At 52.2% G+C, this 20,131-nt stretch overlaps 1 protein-coding gene across 8 annotated transcripts; it reads left to right on the forward strand.

Moving 5' to 3' along the window:
• Nucleotides 1-338: 338 nt before the first annotated feature.
• On the forward strand, nucleotides 339-19,761 carry nsmfa (NMDA receptor synaptonuclear signaling and neuronal migration factor a). 8 transcript variants are annotated; one of them, XM_057019392.1, is made up of 15 exons: nucleotides 369-842; nucleotides 1,530-1,661; nucleotides 3,702-3,763; nucleotides 3,920-4,657; nucleotides 5,111-5,177; nucleotides 7,313-7,365; nucleotides 8,520-8,609; nucleotides 17,943-18,073; nucleotides 18,172-18,255; nucleotides 18,362-18,395; nucleotides 18,613-18,683; nucleotides 18,962-19,041; nucleotides 19,137-19,239; nucleotides 19,375-19,450; nucleotides 19,566-19,761. In XM_057019392.1, the coding sequence occupies exons 1-15, from the start codon at nucleotides 808-810 to the stop codon at nucleotides 19,661-19,663; spliced, it is 1,854 nt and encodes a 617-aa protein (XP_056875372.1). In that variant the 5' UTR covers nucleotides 369-807; the 3' UTR covers nucleotides 19,664-19,761. The 8 variants fall into 8 exon arrangements, with proteins under 8 accessions (XP_056875378.1, XP_056875372.1, XP_056875374.1 ...); XM_057019394.1 differs by lacking the exon at nucleotides 1,530-1,661 and having other exon boundaries at nucleotides 378-838; nucleotides 3,689-3,763; XM_057019390.1 differs by lacking the exon at nucleotides 1,530-1,661 and having other exon boundaries at nucleotides 379-838; nucleotides 19,566-19,760.
• Nucleotides 19,762-20,131: the final 370 nt, after the last annotated feature.

Here is a 20,131-nt window from a genome sequence, read left to right on the forward strand (position 1 = left end):
TGTTGTGTTAGTGTAACACAACTTGAGAAATTACACAATTTCCAGCATTTTCTCAAGAATAGACCTGAACAGGATCCACGCTAATATTCTGTTTGCACACGTGACCTTAACGCTGCCCAGCCTGTTATTATGGGATGTTGGTCACGGCCAAACGGCCACCTGGTGGTGCGCCCCTGGCGGACACCATCGGTACAGCAGCAGTGGATAAAATATTCGACTTTTAAAAACCAATTTGAAATGATGAAATGGTCCATTTGTTTTCGAAATGAATCAGAAAGTCTTGTTTTAATGTGAGGAGAAAATAATTCAACAATTCTGGCCTCAAATAAATGAACTTGAAATGAACGAATCCACTGTCAATCACGAGGACTGACGTCAGTGGGGTCAGAGGTCAGCGGTGATGGTCACCTGGGTGAGGAGGAGCTGGGGGGGGGCTGAGGGCGTCCTCGCAACGATAGAGGTACCAGGGTGTGTGTTGGGCTCTGCCTTGAACAGTGACACCGGGTGATGAAGATTCCTGACACGAGCCTCCTCTTCCTGACGATGATGATGGCGGCGCTGGAAGCTCCGCCCCCTCCAGCGCCACATCCATGAGCAGGCGGCTCCGCTCGGAGCTCGTCACGTCGCCGCTGCGCCGCGTCCGCGTCCACATTCCGCTGCCGGATTTCAACTTTTTACGGGATTTTTTTGCGCAGCGTTCTGTGTCGCATTCCTGCGCGCGTGTTGGGAATGAGCCGTTTTCCAGCCCGCGTCGTTTCCATGACAGCATGGGAACCGCCGCGTCCCGACGGAGGAATCTGAGAAACGATGCGATTTCCTCTGTGGCCGCCAAAGTTCGGTGAGTGATCCGGAGCTGCGGGGCCGTGCGCGGGGCCGTGCGCGGGGCCGTGCGCGGGGCCGTGCGCGGCCGCCGCCGCCGCCGCGGCTGCAAACTTCGCGTGTGACAGTTGTTGTGATGGATCGCCGCTGCGCACTGCGCGCCCCCGCACACGCACCTGCTCCGCTCTCATCTCGGCGGGTTGTGTAACCAAAGTCGGAGGGTGACGGACCTGCATTCAGGCCCTCGTCCCGGTCCGACGCCCCCCAGACACACGCACACGCACACGCACACACTCTGCTGCCGTTTCGAGCACGGTCCGATCATCTCGTCTGGAAATCAAACATCACGACCACGGTTCCGGTCATTGCGATCACTTATTGGGGGGGGGGGGGGGGGGGGGCTCTGCAGAGTCGCGCGTGCTCGAGGGACACGTAGGATGTTTTAACCATTAAAGCGCGCTCTCATGAGAAGCACGTGTCGCTGTCATCATGTGTCACACCTTTAGCGCGCCCCTGAGTGATGTGCGCGTGGGTCGAAAGGACAAACCGAATGACCTTGAGTCCACACATGTGGGCTGATGCGCTGTGACGTCATCACATATTTCACTGTTTGCTTCTGAGTCTCCTGTGTGTCTCCGTGCGTGCGCGTGCGCGCGGGTGAATGTAATTGAAATGTGTGTTGGTGTTTTTATGCACCTGTCAGCCAACAGCAGCCTCAGGACGGTGAGGTCACTCGTGTCACACCTGCTGTCTCACACAGAGAGGAGGTCAAGCTCCAGCTGCCAGCCGGGGCAGCGGCGCACTGGTCAGCTGACAGGTCCACTTCCTGTTTCACTGGGGGGGTGAGTTCACCCCACATGCAGATGAATCCCGTCTCGATATTCAGCAGGCAGGTGCGACTCTCTGATGGGTCCATTCATCACCTGCTCAGGGGGCGTGAGCTGGCTCCGCCCACCAACCTGCTGAGTCACAAACATACACAAAAATGGACCAATAGAGCGAGACGCGTTCCAGTGAGTCAGGAAATCAGCAATACTCCCATGATGCATTGCACTCTGAGGGCTGGAGTTTGTTTGACTTTCAGGAGTTTCCACCCACCTCAGCTGTGTGTGTGAGTGTGTGTGTGTGTGTCTGTGAGCATGTGTGTGTGAGTCTGTTGTGTGTGTGTGTGTGTGTGTGAGTCTGTGTGTGTGTGAGTGTGTGTGTGTGTGTGTGTGAGCATGCGTGTGCGTGTGTGTGTGTCTGTGAGCATGTGTGTGAGTGTGTGTGAGTGTGTCTGTGCGTGAGTGTGTGTGTGTGTGTGTGTCTGTGCGTAGTTCTACGTGCAGTTTCAGGAGTCAAGTCTCACCTTGATGTTCTAAAGAGCATCTGCTGGGCAGATGTGCAGAGGTCAGAGGTCAGAGGTCATCAGCAGCCTCCTGCAGACCTCCAGCTGAGGCCGTCTGAGTCCGTGAGGAAGGAACCTTCATCAAGAGTTCCTGAGCTGGACGTTCGTCTGTTCTGATGGAACCTCCAGACTCAGACCCTTGACCTTTGACCTTTGACCTCCTGGTGAAAACCTGAGACACGGAGAGGCTGAACATCCGTGTTTGACTGAGGGAGAAGGTGGGAGGTGGGATCCCCCCCCCCCCCTCGTTTACTTCACCTTTCATTTTTAATGTGACCTCATTTCTCTCTCCTCTCCCTCCCTCTCTCCTCCCCTCCCTCCCTCCCTCTCTCCTCCCCTCCCTCCCTCCTCCTCTCCTCTCTCCTCCCCTCTCTCCTCCCCTCCCTCCCTCCCTCTCTCTTCCCTCCTCCTCTCCTCTCTCCTCCCCTCTCCTCCTTCCTTCCCTCCCTCCCTTCCTCTCCTCCCTCCTCCTCTCTCTCCTCCCCCTCCTCCCCTCCCTCTCTCCTCCCTCCTCCTCTCCTCTCTCCTCCCCTCTCCTCCTTCCTTCCTTCCTTCCCTCCCTCCCTTCCTCTCCTCCCTCCCCCCCCCTCCTCTCCTCTCTTCTCCCCCTCCTCCCCTCCCTCTCCTCTCCTCTCCCTCCCTCCCTCCCTCTCTCCTCCCTCCTCCTCCCCCTCCTCCCCTCTCCCCTCTCCTCCCCCTCCTCCCCTCTCCCTCTCTCCCTCTCCCCCTCCTCCCTCTCTCCCCTCTCCTCCCCTCTCTCCCCTCTCCCTCTCTCTCCCCCTCCTCCCCTCTCCCTCTCTCCCTCTCTCTCCTCTCCTCCCTCCTCCCCCTCCTCTCCTCTCTCCTCCCCTCCCTCCCTCTCTCTCCTCTCCCCTCTCCTCCCCTCTCCTCCTCCCCCCCTCCTCCCCGTCTTGTTGTCACGCGTCAGCAAACGTGCAGCCTGAGTTTCATCCTCTGCCTCCTTCGTCCTCCAGGACGGTTTTTATGAGTCTCTTCTTGCTGGTCTGAGCGACACACACCTGGTGAAGCTGCTTCCATGTTCCTGGGCTGTAAACACACACACACACACACACTCACACACACACACACACACACGAGCAATACTAAGTGTGTGTGTGTGTGTGGTGTGTGTGTGTGTGTGTGTGTGTGTGTGTGTGTGTGGGCGTGTGTGTGTGAGCTGCTGCAGCCCTGGTCCTCAGACTGTCTGTAGCTCTCTACTCAGTTCATGCTGTCTGGTCATGGATGAGGTCATAGATGAGGTCACCGCTGAGGTCATAGATGAGGTCATAGATGAGGTCATCATTGAGTGAATGTTTCTGTTTCTGCTACGTGAAGTCGAGAAATTGAGCTTCTGTTCTCATCTCCACGTCAGCACGTCTGTACACCTGAATCACGCCACACAGGTGTGTGTAGCAGAGGTGTGGCCTCCAGTAATTAATGTGTTTCTGTGTGTCTGTGTGTATGTGTGTGTCTGTGTGCGAGTGTGTTCCCACAGAGCAGCGCGAGCGTTTGGAGAGTACCTGTCCCACACACACCCAGAGAACAGAAACGGTTCAGGTCAGCATCTCTCTGACCCTCCAGCGGTTTCACCTCATCCTGATCCTCCTCCATCACGTGTGTCTCCTCCTCCTCCTCCTCCTCTCCTCCTCCTCCTCCTCCTCCTCCTCCTCCTCCTCCTCCTCATCTTCTCCTCGTTTGGTGTCGGTCTTTCAGCTCATCTTCTGTGTGAGACGTTGGCCGGTCCTGATCCAGAATCACCAGTAGGCAGCAACAACAACCACCTCGTGGACAACCTTGGGCGACCCTCCTTGGCTCCACCCCCTTCGGTTACCGTCTCCAACCAGCCTTCCCGGCTGTCGCTGGAGCGCAGCTTCTCAGCAGAGGAGGAGCAGCAGAAGTGTGTGGCGTGTCCTCTGCAACCAGCCCGTGTCTACACCATCACCAGCCAGCTGATGAGTGGCGGCCGGGGCAGCAAGGAGAGCCTGGAACTGGACGTCCTCAAGGAGAAGTCAGGGGGCCGTGGGATGGGATCCAGAGGACTGGTCCAACCCTCCACCTCCCCTTCTTCCACCTCATCATCTCCAACTCAGCATCAACAAGCCAGCAGCAGCCGTGGCACCGGCCACCATCACCACTGCAACCATCACCATGGAAACCATCACCATGCCGTCTCGGCATCAACCGCACCATCCAACAGCGGTGGGCCAGGCGGAAGTAGCAGCAACCAGCAGCCGTCCGGATGTCACGGCCACCACGCGTCCCACCACAGCCACCATCACCACCTATCCCAGCCCCCCCTGCAGACCTCCGTCAGTGCCCACAACATCCGCAGCTGGAGCGAGAGCGGCAGAGGGGAGGCGGACTGCGGCGGACTGGCCTGCGAGTCGTGTAGTGGCGCACCTTCACGGAGCCAAGGCTCGCTGGACCTGGAGAGCTCCGCTCGGGAAGCAGGCAAGCAGCACCGACGCCTCGTACGGATGTGGAGTGTGGACCGGGCAACTGGGCTGGAGAGAGGTGAGAGGGGGAGGACGGAGGATGGGGGAGGCACCGAGGGGCAAAAACTGGGATTTTATACTGGACCAGAGAGGAAATAAGCAGGGTACTGGGGGCCTCAGCGGTTCTGTACTGGACCAGAGAGGAAATAAGCAGGGTACTGGGGGCCTCGGCGGTTCTGTACTGGACCAGAGAGGAAATAAGCAGGGTACTGGGGGCCTCAGCGGTTCTGTACTGGACCAGAGAGGAAATAAGCAGGGTACTGGGGGCCTCAGCGTGTCCTGTTGAGCGTGGGGCCGTATCTGCCACCCCCCCCTCGTCCTGCGTCCTTCGGTTTTCTCCTCCCTCTTCCTGTCTCCTCTGTCCTCGTTCTGTCTCCTCATCTTCATCTTCTCGCCTCTCTGATTTCAGATGACACAAATTGGTTTCCAAAAGAAAACATGTTCAGTTTCCAGACGGCGACCACGACCATGCAGGCGTGAGTTTCCATCCTTACTTTATATCAAGAGAGTTGGGGGTTAGGGGTTGGAGGTTAGGAGTTAGAGGTTAGGAGTTGGGGGTTGGAGGTTAGGAGTTGGAGGTTAGAGGTTGGAGGTTAGAGGTTGGGGGTTGGAGGTTAGGAGTTGGGGGTTGGAGGTTAGGAGTTAGGGGTTGGAGGTTAGGAGTTGGGGGTGGAGGTTAGGAGTTAGAGGTTAGGAGTTAGGGGTTGGAGGTTAGGAGTTGGGGGTTGGAGGTTAGGGGTTGGAGGTTAGGGGTTGGAGGTTAGGGGTTAGGGGTTAGGATTTGGGAGTTAGGGGTATGAAATTCCTCACAAAGACAGAAGTAAAATGACGTGTTTGTTTTTGACTCCAGCTGTGCTCTCAACTGGACTTTGGGTCTCGTCTGAATTGGTTCCTTGTCCCAGTTTAAATAATAGAATAAGTGGCAGGAGGATGTGTTCCTCCTCGCCACTAGGGGGCGATATGCAGGTTAATACAGCCCCTTTCTGGTTGAGCTCTCAGGTAAAGGTCACCTGGAGCAAGGCAGCACCTCTAACCACAGGGAGATGGACAATGGTCCAGCTTTGTTGGTCTCCTTCCTAATGGAGCAGATCACATCCAGGACTAACACATGACTAGCATGATGAAGCGTCCGTCAATGAGTGACCACAGAAGTGTTGGTGGAGATTTAGTGAAAACAGAACAAGAAATGTGAAACTGTTGTTTTATTCTTCTAAAACTCTCCCCCCCCACCCCCACCCCCCCTTCTTCCCCCTCATGCTAATGAATGACGGAGCGATCAAACAGAATATCGTAAGTATCTTTGATCACACACACACACACACACCACACACACACACACACACACACCATTGAACTTGATATCTATCTCATTTCTTTTTGGAGTGAATTCTCAGGTTTTCTGCTTTAAAATCTGATTTAGTTTAAAATCTTGAGCAGAAACGTCTCAAATGAAAGTGGTTTCTCGTGTGGAGGCGACGTGTCGGCCCGTCACGCTCCTCCTGTTCTCACGCCACGTTTGACACGAAGGTCTGGACACTTTCAGCTTCTGCAACAGAAGGTGACAGATTCTGACTCCAAATGTGACGGCAGATCTGCCGCCATGAACCAGCTGCTGAACCAGCTGCTGCGGCCCCAGGACCAGGCTTGGACCGGTCCTCTGCCAGCCAATCACCTTTGTACAACACCTGGAGGGAGATCAGCTGCTGATCTGACTCCACAGTTAGCAGGGATGCTAACGCTATCGAACGATCATGCTTGAACCAGGAAGTGAGATATTTGACACCAGTGTCACTTTCAGAACCGACCCACTCTCAGGCTCCGTGACGATGGTGACAGGAACACCAGAACTTGTGGTGGCGTCCTCCATCTGCTGTGTCGGCACATTTGGGTCACTTCAGACGCTCAAACGTGCTGCTGAAGCCTTCCAGGTTCCTGGGCCTGTCTCACCTTTGGTTCCTGGTAGAAGCTTTTTAAAGGTTCAGGACGGTTCTCAGGAACCATCTGTGGATGCAGGAAGGGTGGAAATATCCATCTGTTGGATCTGCTCATTAAGATCCGACACTGCAGCCATGAGCAGGTCCAAGAACACCAGAGAGGAGTGTCCACACACACACACACACGCACACACACACACACACACACACACACACACACACACACACACACACACACACGCACACACACACACGCACACACACACACACACCACACACACACACCACACACACACACACACACGCACACACACACACGCACACACACACACACACACACACACACACACACACAACACACACACACACACACACTTCTGCTGTTGGGAGAAGAGGAGGATTTTAATCTTTTACCTTGTAAATCATCTTGAATCTTCTGTTTGGTCACCTGGTAAAAATGGAAATTAAATGTATTGATGATGAGAATCGAAGCTCCGCCCAGTTGCTTTAATGTGAGCAGCAAAGTTTGTGTAAAATAAGCAGCATCACTTCCTGTCAGGATATTCTCGAACAAAAGAACCAGGAAGTGTGTGTGTGTGTCTGTGTGTGTGTGTGAGTGTGTGTAAGCTTTTTAAAGAACTCCATCCTGATGCCCTCTTTCTGCTTCCCACCCACAGGAACTTCCGGAAGCACCTTCGGATGGTGGGCAGCCGAAGAATTAAAGCACAGAGTGAGTCGGCTGTGTGTGTGTGTGTGTGTGTGTGTGTATGTGTTTGTTTAATGTGTGTGTATAATGTGTGTCTGTGTGGGTGTGCGCGTGTGTGCGCAGGTGTGTGCGTGTGCAGGTGTGTGTGCAGGTGTGTGTGTGCAGGTGTTTGCAAGCAGGTGTGTGTGTGTGTGCGCAGTGTGTGTGTGTGCAGGTGTGTGCAGGTGTGCGTGCGCAGAGGTGTGTGTGTGCAGGTGTGTGTGTGTGCAGGTGTGCGTGCGCAGAGGTGTGTGTGTGCAGGTGTGTGCAGGTGTGTGCGCAGGTGTTTGCGTGCAGGTGTGTGTGTGCGCAGGTGTGTGTGTGTGCAGGTGTGCGTGCGCAGAGGTGTGTGTGTGCAGGTGTGTGTGTGTGCAGGTGTGCGTGCGCAGAGGTGTGTGTGTGCAGGTGTGTGCAGGTGTGTGCGCAGGTGTTTGCGTGCAGGTGTGTGTGTGCAGGTGTGCGCGTGCAGAGGTGTGTGTGTGTGTGTGTGTGTGTAGGTGTGTGTGTGCAGGTGTGTGTGTGCAGGTGTGTGTGTGCAGGTGTGTGTGTGTGTGCAGGTGTGCGTGCGCAGAGGTGTGTGTGTGCGCAGGTGTTTGCGTGCAGGTGTGTGTGCGTGCAGGTGTGTGAGCGCACAGGTGTGTGTGCGTGCAGGTGTGTGTGCGTGCAGGTGTGTGTGTGCGTGCGTGCGTGCAGGTGTGTGTGCGTGCAGGTGTGTGTGTGTGCAGGTGTGTGTGTGTGTGTGCAGGTGTGCTCCTCCCTCCTCAGGACCATCAACAGCTGCTCAACCATCACAACCACAAAATGTGGAATTTTGTTGATTTAACTCCAAGATGAACCCGTTTCCACTCCTGAGAAGATCTGACACACGTGACAGATGTTGAGCTGTGAGGAGGACCGAGAGTCTTCGGTGACCTGACCAGGTGTTCCGTGACTGACATGATCACTGACATGATCACTGACATGATCACTGACATCAGACGGCAGCAGGGCGGAGCTTAGTGTTGGCAGCCTTCTTGTCTGACGACAGCAGACGTGTGTCTGTTTATGCACCTTTACTGGACACATGCACCTACTGGTGTGTGTGTGTGTGTGTGTGGTGTGTGTGTGTGTGTGTGACCATCTTTTCCTGCCTGCACTAGCATTTGCTGAGCGTAGATCGAAGAGTTTCAACCGTTCCTGGAGTGACCCCACACCTGTCAAGACTGATGCTGCCCATGAACCCAGAGATAGTGAGTTAACACACTCACACACACACACACACACACACACACACACACACACACACACACACACACACACACACAGTTCCGTTTTCCCCACAGAAAGGGTAACTTGATGTCCAAACTATAAGGATATTACTCTTTTAAATTTTTCCACTTTTGTTATTTTTATTTCCAAAGTGCAGTGAGCAGGTAATAAACCTGAAACCATGAAATCAAGGTTTCACTCATGTGCATTATAAGCACAACTTTCCAGTATTTCCATACACATTGCATCATATTCAAATATCAAACATCAAATATCAGCAGCAAATAAATCTTGAAACACATTAATAACATTCAAAGTAGCAAATCCCAAGCATTTATGTATGAAAGGCAAATGTGATATAGCCCAGCAGCCCCAATAGCCTCTGTCTCTCCAGAGGAAACACAGCTGGACTACAGCTCCCAGAAACCACTGGGCAAACCAGGAAGTGGACATCCTTGCTACAAGCTGGCCAAAGAATCAAACATTCCAAAGCAAGGGGAAAAGCAACCTGAACAAACATTTAAAGCTTCAGAAAGACGGTCAAACACCAAATCCATCTCCATTAACAACATCACAATATCAATATTTAAGTTTAGGAGCATGGAGACAATGACAGTGACACAAGTAAACCAAACAAACCCAAGACTTATCCAGAACTGATCCTTAGCTTTACCAAGTAGCCCCAACAGCACCGCAGGAGCCACCATGACAGCAGATGACAAAGCCAGCAGAAAGTTAGAAACCCAATAAACTCACCCAGCAGCCGACACCAGGTGAGAATGTGGACAGGTAGCACCTGAAATCTCCCGCTCCCTTTAACCAGGCAGAAGGGTCACATGGGCACAAAGTGCAGACGCTACTTAAAGAGACAGCGCTCATTAAACTAGCCTAGCTACCAAGGACGTATCGGCCTTTAGTCAATGAAACCATTTTATCCCTTAGAGAGAAGAATTAAAGAGAAAAGAGAAGAAGAAATAAAGATGAAATAGGACAATTCCACAAAACACAACACCTCCCACTTAAGTTCCTGATGCACTAATCGAAGGAACTTACTACACAACTCATATCCCTTCACAAATACATTTCACAAGTCTTTACAGAATTTTTTTTTTTTCCCCCCCAATTTGGAGATGGGTTTTGGCAATAAGTGGCCCAAGGAGATGAGATTGGGGGCTGTGCACAGAATGGGGAACTCAGGAGCAGATGGCCTAGGGTCAATGAGTCTGGTCCTCCACTGGGAGAAGGACTACCAGCCTCCTCACGTCTCTTCTCATAACAGTCATTGGCATGGGCAGCGAGGAACCCCTTTTCTTTTAGCCATGCGCCACGGAAACAGGAAGGCCAGCACATGTTGCGACGTCAGCATCCCTGACAATCCCATTTTTGTCAGGGTGAACAGTCACAATTCGGCCCAGGCGAAACTGGCCCCTCAAAGCATTTGAGTCAGCAATCCAGACAAGGTCTCCAACTTTGACGTTCCTTTCCGTTCTGTGCCACTTGTGTCGGACGAAAAGATTTGGGCCAGCCAGTTCTCTCCACTTGTTCCAGAACCTGTCTACTCCAATTTGTATTGCACAGAGTCGACGCCAGGAATGGGTCTCCAGGTCAAGTCCACGTGTGTCCCCTCCAAGGGATGCTCTTCCGAGGATAAGGGAGTTTGGTGTTAAGTATTCAATGGAATCTTCTTGCTCTTGAGCTCTGGCATCAATTGGGCGTTCATTAGTTAGGTTGGCTGCTTGATAGAAAAGGGTTTGGAGTTCACTCCACGTTAGAGACTCAGTGATCCCTCCAAGGCTCGTGAGTGCACGTTTCAACAGCTTTACAGCAGTCTCAGCGGCCCCATTTCTATGGGGTGCATCTGCTGGGTGAAACTCCCACTTAGACTCAGTCCCATTTTTTGCAGCTAGATCTTCCATGGACACAGTCTGCAGACCAGCCAGGTGTTTGTGGAGCTCTTGCAAAGCTGGCTTGGCACCAATAAAATTAGTGCCTCTATCGGACCAAAGCTTCCTTGGATGCCCTCTAAGGGCTGTAAAATCGGGAGTACGATTGGAGGAAACTTTCTGCTGATTGATCAGTGAGGTCAGCATGGACAGCCCTTGACGCCATCCAACTATAAACAATACCCCAGACTTTCTTGCTTGACCTCCTCTTTACGGCATCTTTCACTTCAAACGGGCCAAATAAGTCAAGGGTTATATACTCGAATGGGCTTGTTCTTTGGGTACGTTCTGGAGGAAGATCACCCATCACTTGCTGGCACAACACAGTCTCTCTTTCTGCAGTTGACACAGTCATTCAGAACTTTCTTTACTGTCTTTTGCCCCTGCACGATCTATGCTTTTCTTCTGGTTCGTAGAAGAGTAGAGGCAATACCTTCATGATTTTCCTCATGTGCCTCTCTGGCCAGTGGGGTGGCAAGCCATGATTTGCCAGGGATAAGTGGTACAGCCACTTTGTCCTCATCCCAACTTTGGATTCTCCCGCCACAGAGCAAAAGTCCAGTCTCTTCCTCCCGCTTGACAACCAGACAGTCCAAGGTCGTGTCTTTGAATTCAACTCCCTCTTGAGCTGCCAGAGCAAGATCTTTGAAGGCTTTTTCTCCTTCAGTTACAGATAGGTATGGCCTTGCCTCCCATTTTGATGGAACCGGGGCCTGGCCTTTGCCACAAAGCCAGACTTGAACTGCTCGTCTTACACAGGCAATGGCCCCACAGAGTTGTGTCAAGCAGCTGAATCTTTGGGGGTCCACAAGATGCACAACTGCGGCACTGGTTGGGCCCGATTTGAGTTGGGCTTTGGCCTTGACCATTGCAGAAAAAGCCTTCCGCCGGAGGCCTCCGATTTCCTCAGTAATTGAGGGGTGGAGCTCTCTTGCAGTTTTGCCGGGCAGCTTCAAAAATCCAGGGCCCTCCTGCCAGACAGACCCTTCGGCAAGCTCTTCCGGCGATGCTCCCCTTGTAATAAGGTCAGCAATATTCAATCTTCCTTCGACCCATTTCCAGTTATCCACTGGTCCGGTCTTTTGGATTTCACCGATCCTGTTTGCGAAAAATGTCTGGAAGCCATAACAGTCTTTCTGAATGGCTCCCAGAATTGTCTGGCTGTCAACAAGATGCGTCCACTGTGCAATCTTTATATAGCAATGCTTCTCAAAGTAAGTCTTCAGACGAGTTCCAAAGACAGCCCCACATAACTCAGCTTTTATGACATCTCCTTTTTGGTCGAGTGGGGTTAGTTTGGCCTTTGATTTGACGAGCTTGAGGACAACCCCATCCTTGGTTTCCCATCTAAGGTAGAGAACGGCCCCATAGGATGCTTCACTGCCATCAGAAAATGTTATTCCCATTGGTTGGCCTATGACTCCAGGGGGTGTGAGGTTTCTGTCAAATCGGACTTGACCAAGGCGCACATACTGCTCAGAGTTCAATTGCAGCCTCTCTAAGATGTGGCGAGAGGGGAATGTCCCAGGGGTGTTTTGAGGAATGGTCTCTGCCAGCTTCTTGAAAAGACTCTCGGACAAGCATTACTCCTCTTTGCTTGGCAGGTGAAGCCAGGCCGATAAAACCCTGCAATCTGACTCAGCAGTATGCGTCTGGTCAGAGGGTTGGGGGGGGGGGTACTGCCTCTTATCTCCTCCTCTTTCAAGTCCAGCCCAGTCCTCATTTTCCCCGCCTTTTTGAAAAGTTCACTGATGTCAGCACGCAAAGTTGGTCTAACTCAGGTTCATATCCCAACGCCAGTGCCTTGTTTTCTTCATCGTGCATCTGGTTAGGTAGGATGAAGGTCTTGGGTTGCATTGGCTCCACAGGACCGTGGTCAATGGGTTCTTTGCTCCTCCCACTTTGGCCTGTCAGTACCCACGGCTTGAGGGCAAAGCCACCAGCTTTTAAGATTTTCTCCACTCCTTTGGTCAGCTCACTTAGTGTCTGAAGGTCATTGTGTGATGTTAAAACACATAGCAGTCCTCGGACACAATTCGACGCTCCGTGACCATGGAGGAAAACTGAGGTAAGTTTGCAGTCTCCCTCAGGGCAACCTGAGCAAGACATCCAGCTGGCTTGTCGCCTATGTTGACTCTGACGACACCAAACTCTTTGATTTCCTCTTCAGGGTTGTCCCTCCACAGGAAGCGATGGAGATGTACTTCCTCATCCTTTAGCCACACGGAATTATACATTTTCTTGACGTCGCCAAGAGCAGCATACAATCCAGTTCGGAACCTCTAGAGGACACCTCGGATTGGGTTGAGGACATCAGGGCCTTTGTGCAGGAGGTTGTTTAGGCTCATTCCTTTGAATTCCTGACTGCTATTCCAAACGATCCTCACTGGCGTGGAGCTAGAATGTGGATTGGGAGCAACCAGGTGGCTGATGTACCACACTGGTCCATTCCAGTTCTGGATCTCCTGTTTGGTCAGTTCAATGGCTGCTCCTCTTGAAACCATCTCATGGATCTGCTCTCGGTATGCCGCTTTCCATGCAGGTTCCTTTGCCAGCCAAGCCTCTGTTTTCCGGAAGGTTGCTTCCACTGCTTGGCGATTATCTGGCAGAACTGCCGGGTTGGCCATCCATGGGTAAGATGCGTCCCAATGCGGGGAGTCACTGTGTTTGTCTGCTAACACATAAGAGAGACATTCTTTTATCTTCTCCAATTCCCTTTCTTCTCCAAGTGTCATCGCTTTGCCCCCAAGAGGACAGTTGCTGCATTTGCAGCCGCCGCATCTTGGGTCACAAGGTGCACCAATCCTGTCCCACTTGAACCACTCAAAAATGTCTTTGTTCGTGACCATGGTGTTACTCAGGATTGGTGCCGCCAACAGTTTTGCCCAGTGGGCCGTCCCAGAGGACTAAATCCCCTTCCATCTTGAACCGTTGCGGAACCAGGCGACCTTCTCTGTGGCTTATAAGAAGATCAATTGTTTCAGGACGGACCAGTTCTTCTGCTGGAACATCAGTAAAGATTTGTCAGTTGCTGGGGAGTGACAGGCTGACTTACTTCTGCGATACTCTCAATGCCGTAGCAGAGTAATTTGTGTTCTTTAATGATACCCTTGGTGGTCTTTACTCTTACTCGCAGGGAGTACCTCATGGTAGAGACTGTCTTTTTCATCCCACCTATGCCATGCACAATTAGCTTGATGCTTTCACCACTCAGGCCAAGGCGCTGGGCAGCATTATTTGTTATATAGTTGGTGTCAGATGCAAGATCAGTGAGTGTGCCGATCAGTTGGCCTGAGTTAGTTGTTACTTCTAGCATCATCATGACCACTGGATACTCTTTTGGTCTATATGCAGAGCTGCAAATGGTGGTGGTGGCTTTATTGGAAAAGGCTTCTCTGAACTCAGCCGTCAACTCTGGAGTGACTTTTGCTAGGAGCTCTTCTTGCCTACTGGTCAGTCCAAAGCCTTTAACATCCACCCTTTTCTTTGCCAGGTCTCTGCTGCCAGTAGCTTTCTCAGCATTCTTGGGGCAGAGCAGGTAGTGGTGAGACTCTTCCTTGCGACAGTCAGAACTTTGGGTTGCAGCGGCCATCCTTCGAGTGGAAGCACAGACACCGATGGCACCCCCCCCATGGCTCTTCAGATGTGCTTTTCTCATCTGGAGATCCATCTCCCTAAAGACTTTACAGACGAAGAGCCTTCCAGCATGTGTCCCGTCAGCACAGGCAGTGCATGAGTCCAGCCATGACTTTGACTGAGCCTCTCTTTGGCCTCTCTTGTGATGGCACTGCAGCAGCTCTAGGGTCAGCTGCTAAACCAGAGAGTTGGGGCTGTGTAGCAGCTTCAGTGGGCTCCATGCTAGGCGTTCTGCTCTCCTCACCAGCGAGTGCTTCTTCAGCCTCTTCTCCCCCATTGACCCTCATAGTCATTCTCCACTCATATAGCATCTGCTTATACACGGACATTTTGGGTCCAGAGATGAGACTCTCCCATTCATGCACCTTTTGCTCGAACATGCCAACTCTTTTGGCTAGAGTCTATCTCAAGAGTTCAAAGTCCTTTTCTGACAAATCTTTCACGTCAGCATCTCCACTTCAGCTACTTTCTCTTCTGCACCATTGGAAGACATTTCCAAGTCATCACAGGCAAACTTGGTCCATAATGTCTCTTTAGCGACCTGAAGTGTTTGTGTGTACTTAGCAAGACATTTGGCTGTTTTGTCCATCGCACGGGCCACTTCATCTTCCTCTTCCCCCATTTCCTCAAGAGCATCCCCATAATCGAGCCCGGTGTCGTGCACCCTCCCAAAGTCCACGCTAAGTGCTCTTTTCTCTAGGAGATTCACAGTCAGGGTCAGCTTGTTGACTCTTTTGCTGTAAAGGGCTTGTTGAGCGCTTCAGTTTCAAGGCCTCTAAATCTGCCGCGTCCATCTTCCTTCCCACAGTGACCAAGGTGCTGTTGCTCAGAGAGTTACTCGGCCGTGTTACTCAGCTTATTTCTCTCTTTGATGCTCCTTCACTGATCACTGTTGATTTGGGTGATGGCAGACTGATTCTTCAGTTTTCACAGATTATGCCGTTGGTTTATTACTGTTCCGTTTTCCCCATGGAAAGGGTAACTTGGTGTCCAAACTTTAAGGATATTACTCTACTCATGTGCATTATAAGCACAACTTTCCAGTATTTACATACACATTGCATCATATTCAAATATCAAACATCAAATATCAGCAGCAAATAAATCTTGAAACACATTAATAACATTCAAAGTACAAATCCCAAGCATTTATGTATGAAAGGCAAATGTGATATAGCCCAGCAGCCCCAATAGCCTCTGTCTCTCCAGAGGAAACACAGCTGGACTACAGCTCCCAGAAACCACTGGGCAAACCAGGAAGTAGACATCCTCGCTACAAGCTGGCCAAAGAATCAAACATTCCAAAGCAAGGGAAAAAGCAACCTGAACAAACATTTAAAGCTTCAGAAAGACGGTCAAACACCAAATCCATCTCCATTAACAACATCACAATATCAATATTTAAGTTTAGGAGCATGGAGACAATGACAGTGACACAAGTAAACCAAACAAACCCAAGACTTATCCAGAACTGATCCTTAGCTTTACCAAGTAGCCCCAACAGCACCGCAGGAGCCACCATGACAGCAGATGACAAAGCCAGCAGAAAGTTAGAAACCCAATAAACTCACCCAGCAGCCGACACCAGGTGAGAATGTGGACAGGTAGCACCTGAAATCTCCCGCTCCCTTTAACCAGGCAGAAGGGTCACATGGGCACAAAGTGCAGACGCTACTTAAAGAGACAGCGCTCATCAAACTAGCCTAGCTACCAGGTAGGTCTTGGCCTTTTAGTCAATGAAACCATTTTATCCCTTAGAGAGAAAGAATTGAAGAGAAGAATTAAAGAAATAATTAAGGAAAACTAAAGATTAAATAGGACAATTCCACAAAACACAACACACACACACACACTTTCACATACACACACACAAAAGACGCCTCCAGTTTCTTCTTCTTCAACTCCAGCTGTGGACCTTCTCGGTCCCTGGAGCAGGTCCACAGGGATCTTGTGTGAGTGGACTGAAGTCAAGGTTTGGGGGTTCCGTGTTGGACTCTTGGTGCTGCTGTGATCATCTCGTCCCTCTTATGGAACTCCTGTTCCAGCTTCAGGATAGATTCCTGTCCTCAGAAGCTGCAGGACCTCCTGTCCAGGTCTGGACTTCCTGTGGTGGAGATGGTGCTCCAGCTCTCCACGTGTTCACCGACACTGATCATGTCGTTGGTGGTTCTCCAGTCTTGGTGTTTCACCTCCACATTTGTTGTGGGGAAGTCTTCTCAGATGTTGAGCACGACAGGTTCCTGCAGGAACCATGAGCGTGTTCCTGTGCTGCCCCTGCTGGATTCTGCTGGTAACTGCGTTCACTGACTGATCGATCACATGACCTCAGACTTTATCTGCTGTTGACTCCATCTGTCTCCTGATGACCGTCGCTCACCTGTGTGACACTTTCTCTGTAAGTCCTCCACAGTGTGTGTGTGACTGTCTGTGTGTGAGTGTGTGTTGTGTGACTGTCTGTGTGTGAGTGTGTGTGTGTGACTGTCTGTGTGTGAGTGTGGTGTGTGAGTGTCTGTGTGTGAGTGTGTGTGCGTGAGTGTGTGTGTGTGTGTGAGTGTGTCTGTGTGTGTGTGACTGTCTGTGCGTGAGTGTGTGTGTGTGTGTGTGTGTGTGTGACTGTCTGTGTGTGAGTGTGTGTGCTTGAGTGTGTGTGTGAGTGTATGTGTGTGTGTGTGTCTGTGCGTGAGTGTGTGTGTGTGTGTGTGTGTGTGTGTGTCTGTGTGTGAGTGAGTGAGTGAGTGTGTGTGTGAGTGTGTGACTGTCTGTGTGAGTGTGTGTGCGTGAGTGTGTGTGTGTGTGTGTGTGAGTGTGTGTGTGTGAGTGTGTCTGTGTGTGTCTTACTGTGTGTGAGTGTGTGTGAGTGTGTGTGTGAGTGTGTCTGTGTGTGTGTGACTGTCTGTGTGTGAGTGAGTGTGTGTGTGTGACTGTCTGTGTGTGTGTGTGAGTGTTTGTTTTTCTGTGTCTGTGTGAGTGTCTTTGTGTGTTTGTGAGTGTGTGTCCCTGTGTGTGTGTGTGTTTTTGTGTGTCTGTGTATGTGTGAGTGTGTGTTCTTTTCTGCACCTTCATCTTCATCAGTGGCTGATTGACACCCAGTTTTTATTGACTGTTGCCATAGTAACCATCCCGCCATCTCTCTCTCCTCCTCTCCCCCCCTCCTCTCCTCCCCCTCTCCTCCTCTCCTCCTCTCCTCTCTCCTCTCCTCCCCCTCCTTTCTTCTCCTCCCCCTCCTCTTCTCCTCCTCCTCCTCTCTCTCCTCCTCTCCTCCTCCTCTCCTCCCCCTCCTCCCTCTCCTCCCCCTCCTCCTCTTCCTCTCCTCCTCCTCTCCTCCTCCTCCCCCCCCTCCTCTCCTCCCCCTCCTCCTCCTCCTCTCCTCTTCTCCTCCTCCTCCACCTCCCCCTCCACTCCTCCTCACCTCCTCCTCCCCCTCCTCCTCCTCCTCCTCACCTCTCCCCCTCCACTCCTCTCCTCCCCCTCTCCTCCTCCTCCTCTCCTCCTCACCTCCCCTCCCCTCCCCTCTCCTCCTCCTACTCCTCCTTCCCTCTCCCTCCTCTCCTCCTCCTCCTCCTTTCCTCCCCCATCCCCCTCCACTCCCTCCTCCTCCCTCCTCCTCCTCCCCCTCTTCTCATCTCCTCCTCCCCTCTCCTCTCCTTCCCCTCTTCCTCTCCTTCTTCCTCCCCTTCCCTCTCCTTCCCCTCTCCTCCTCCTCCTCCTCCTCCTCCTCCTCCTCCTCTCCTCCAGGTGGAGACCTCCAGGCCTCCTGTGCGACCCTGGATGAAGGAGGTGCTGCTGATGCTGTTGACTGGGAGGAGGAGAGGGAGGTGGAGCGTCTGGCCTGTGAAGGAGAAGACTTCGTCCCTCCGAAGATCATGGTGAGAGCACCTCCTCAGCCAGGAGGGTTCTGACCCGTTCTCCTCTGAAGCCTCCTCACCCAGGAGGGTTCTGACCCGTTCTCCTCGCTCTCCTTCAGCTGATCTCCTCCAAGGTTCCAAAGGCCGAGTACGTTCCCACCATCATCCGCAGGGACGACCCGTCCATCATCCCCATCCTCTACGTGAGTCACACGTGTCATGTGACCTTTCAGATCACGTGATCTCTGGGCGGAGCCTCAGACACCTCTTGATGAGCAGGTCCAGGTTTGACCCGATCTTTTGTTTCAGGACCACGAACACGCCACTTTTGACGACATCCTGGGTGAGTTTGAACTTTCAGTGATACCAAACATGATGATGCTCGTCAGTCAGACACAAACAGGCGGCGGTCGCCGGCGGCAACAGGAAGAGGCTAGCACGCTCACCGTCAGCTAAACGAGAGAAGGGAATCAGATTATAGGGAGATGGCGTCTCCACGACGACCGCCTGAGGGTGGAGCCTGTCTCCACCTCACTGATCACCTTCCTGTTTGGTCACAGAGGAGATCGAGAAGAAGCTGACAGCTTACAGGAGAGGCAGCAGGTTCTGGAGGATGCTCATCTTCTGTCAGGTGAGGAAGAGGCGGAGCCTTCAGCCACAGGCCACACCCACCACGGGTCTGCAGGCCCCGCCTCCAAACGCTTCCCCCTCACAACCTTGTAGTTGTTTTCACAATTGTGGATCAGAAGTTCTGAAGATTTCTGGTCGTTTTTCATCATGGTTTTTTCTTTAGATCTAAAATATCATTAAGATTTCCTTTAATCCCAGTTTAACGAACGTCACACATCAGAAGAATTGTTGTGACATTGGTGTGAGGATGAAGAGTGACGAAGAGCGGCTGTTTTTCAGGGAGGGCCGGGTCATCTCTACCTGCTGAAGAATAAAGTAGCAACGTTTGCTAAAGTGGAAAAAGAGGAAGACATGAGCCAGTAAGGGATGCTAAAGGCTACGGTTGCTAGCTGTGAGCTCTGGGGGACTCGGGTTCATCCCACCTGTAACCGGTGTTCTATGTGTCTCTGGTCAGGTTCTGGAGGAGGCTCAGTCGTTTCATGAGTAAAATCAACCCAGAACCGAACCTGATCCACATTATGGGATGTTACGTCCTGGGGAACCCCAATGGAGAGAAGGTGAGACCGTTTGTGCTTTTCCGTCCTTCCTTCCTTGGATACCTCTCCAGCCCGTCCTGGAGGGTCTGAGCGGCACCTGGGTTTGGTTCTGTTCGGACTAGGACGGTGACCTGACTGTTTGTCTGGACCCAACAGCTGTTCCAGAAACTGAAGAACCTGATGAGGCCTTATTCTGTGGAGTTTGAGTCCCCGCTGGAGCTGTCGGCACAGGGTGGGTCTTAGCAGTTAGCATTAGCATCTGACCCGTGTGACTCCGGTCCACCTGGGCAGGTGGCGTCGGCTCCCCGTGTTCTGGGCTCACAAAAGCTTTTTTTCTGCATTTAAAGGCAAAGAGATGATTGAGATGTATTTTGACTTCCGTCTCTACCGGCTCTGGAAGACGCGACAACACTCCAAGCTGCTGGACTACGAGGAGTTTTTGTGACCCACGAGGACCCCCCCAGATGATCACCTCACGACTGCTGTCAGCCGGGGGACGGGGACGAGGACGGACGGGACGAGGACGGGGACGATACGAGGACGGGGACGAGGACGGGGAGGAGGACGGGACGGGGACAAGGACGGGACGGGGACAGGGTTGAGGACGGACGGGGACAAGGACGGGACGGGGACAGGGTTGAGGACGGGACGGGGACAAGGACGGGGAGGAGGACGGGGACGAGGACAGGGACAGGGTTGAGGACGGGACGGGGACGAGGACGGGCTGCGTCCCGCTGACAGGTGATGGACGTCTCTGATCCAGTTTGAAAGCAAAAATGATAAAAGAAAAAAAGAAAAGAGAAAAAAGTTTTCTTTTTGGAGCGTTCTGTGTTCGGACCTCACAACTACACGAATAACCCGTGTGTGTAAACGTCATGTTACTAGATTAGCTTTAGCCATCCCATAACTCTCC

The sequence above is a fragment of the Takifugu flavidus genome, chromosome 20 (genome assembly GCF_003711565.1).
Source record: "Takifugu flavidus isolate HTHZ2018 chromosome 20, ASM371156v2, whole genome shotgun sequence".
Taxonomy (NCBI): domain Eukaryota; kingdom Metazoa; phylum Chordata; class Actinopteri; order Tetraodontiformes; family Tetraodontidae; genus Takifugu; species Takifugu flavidus.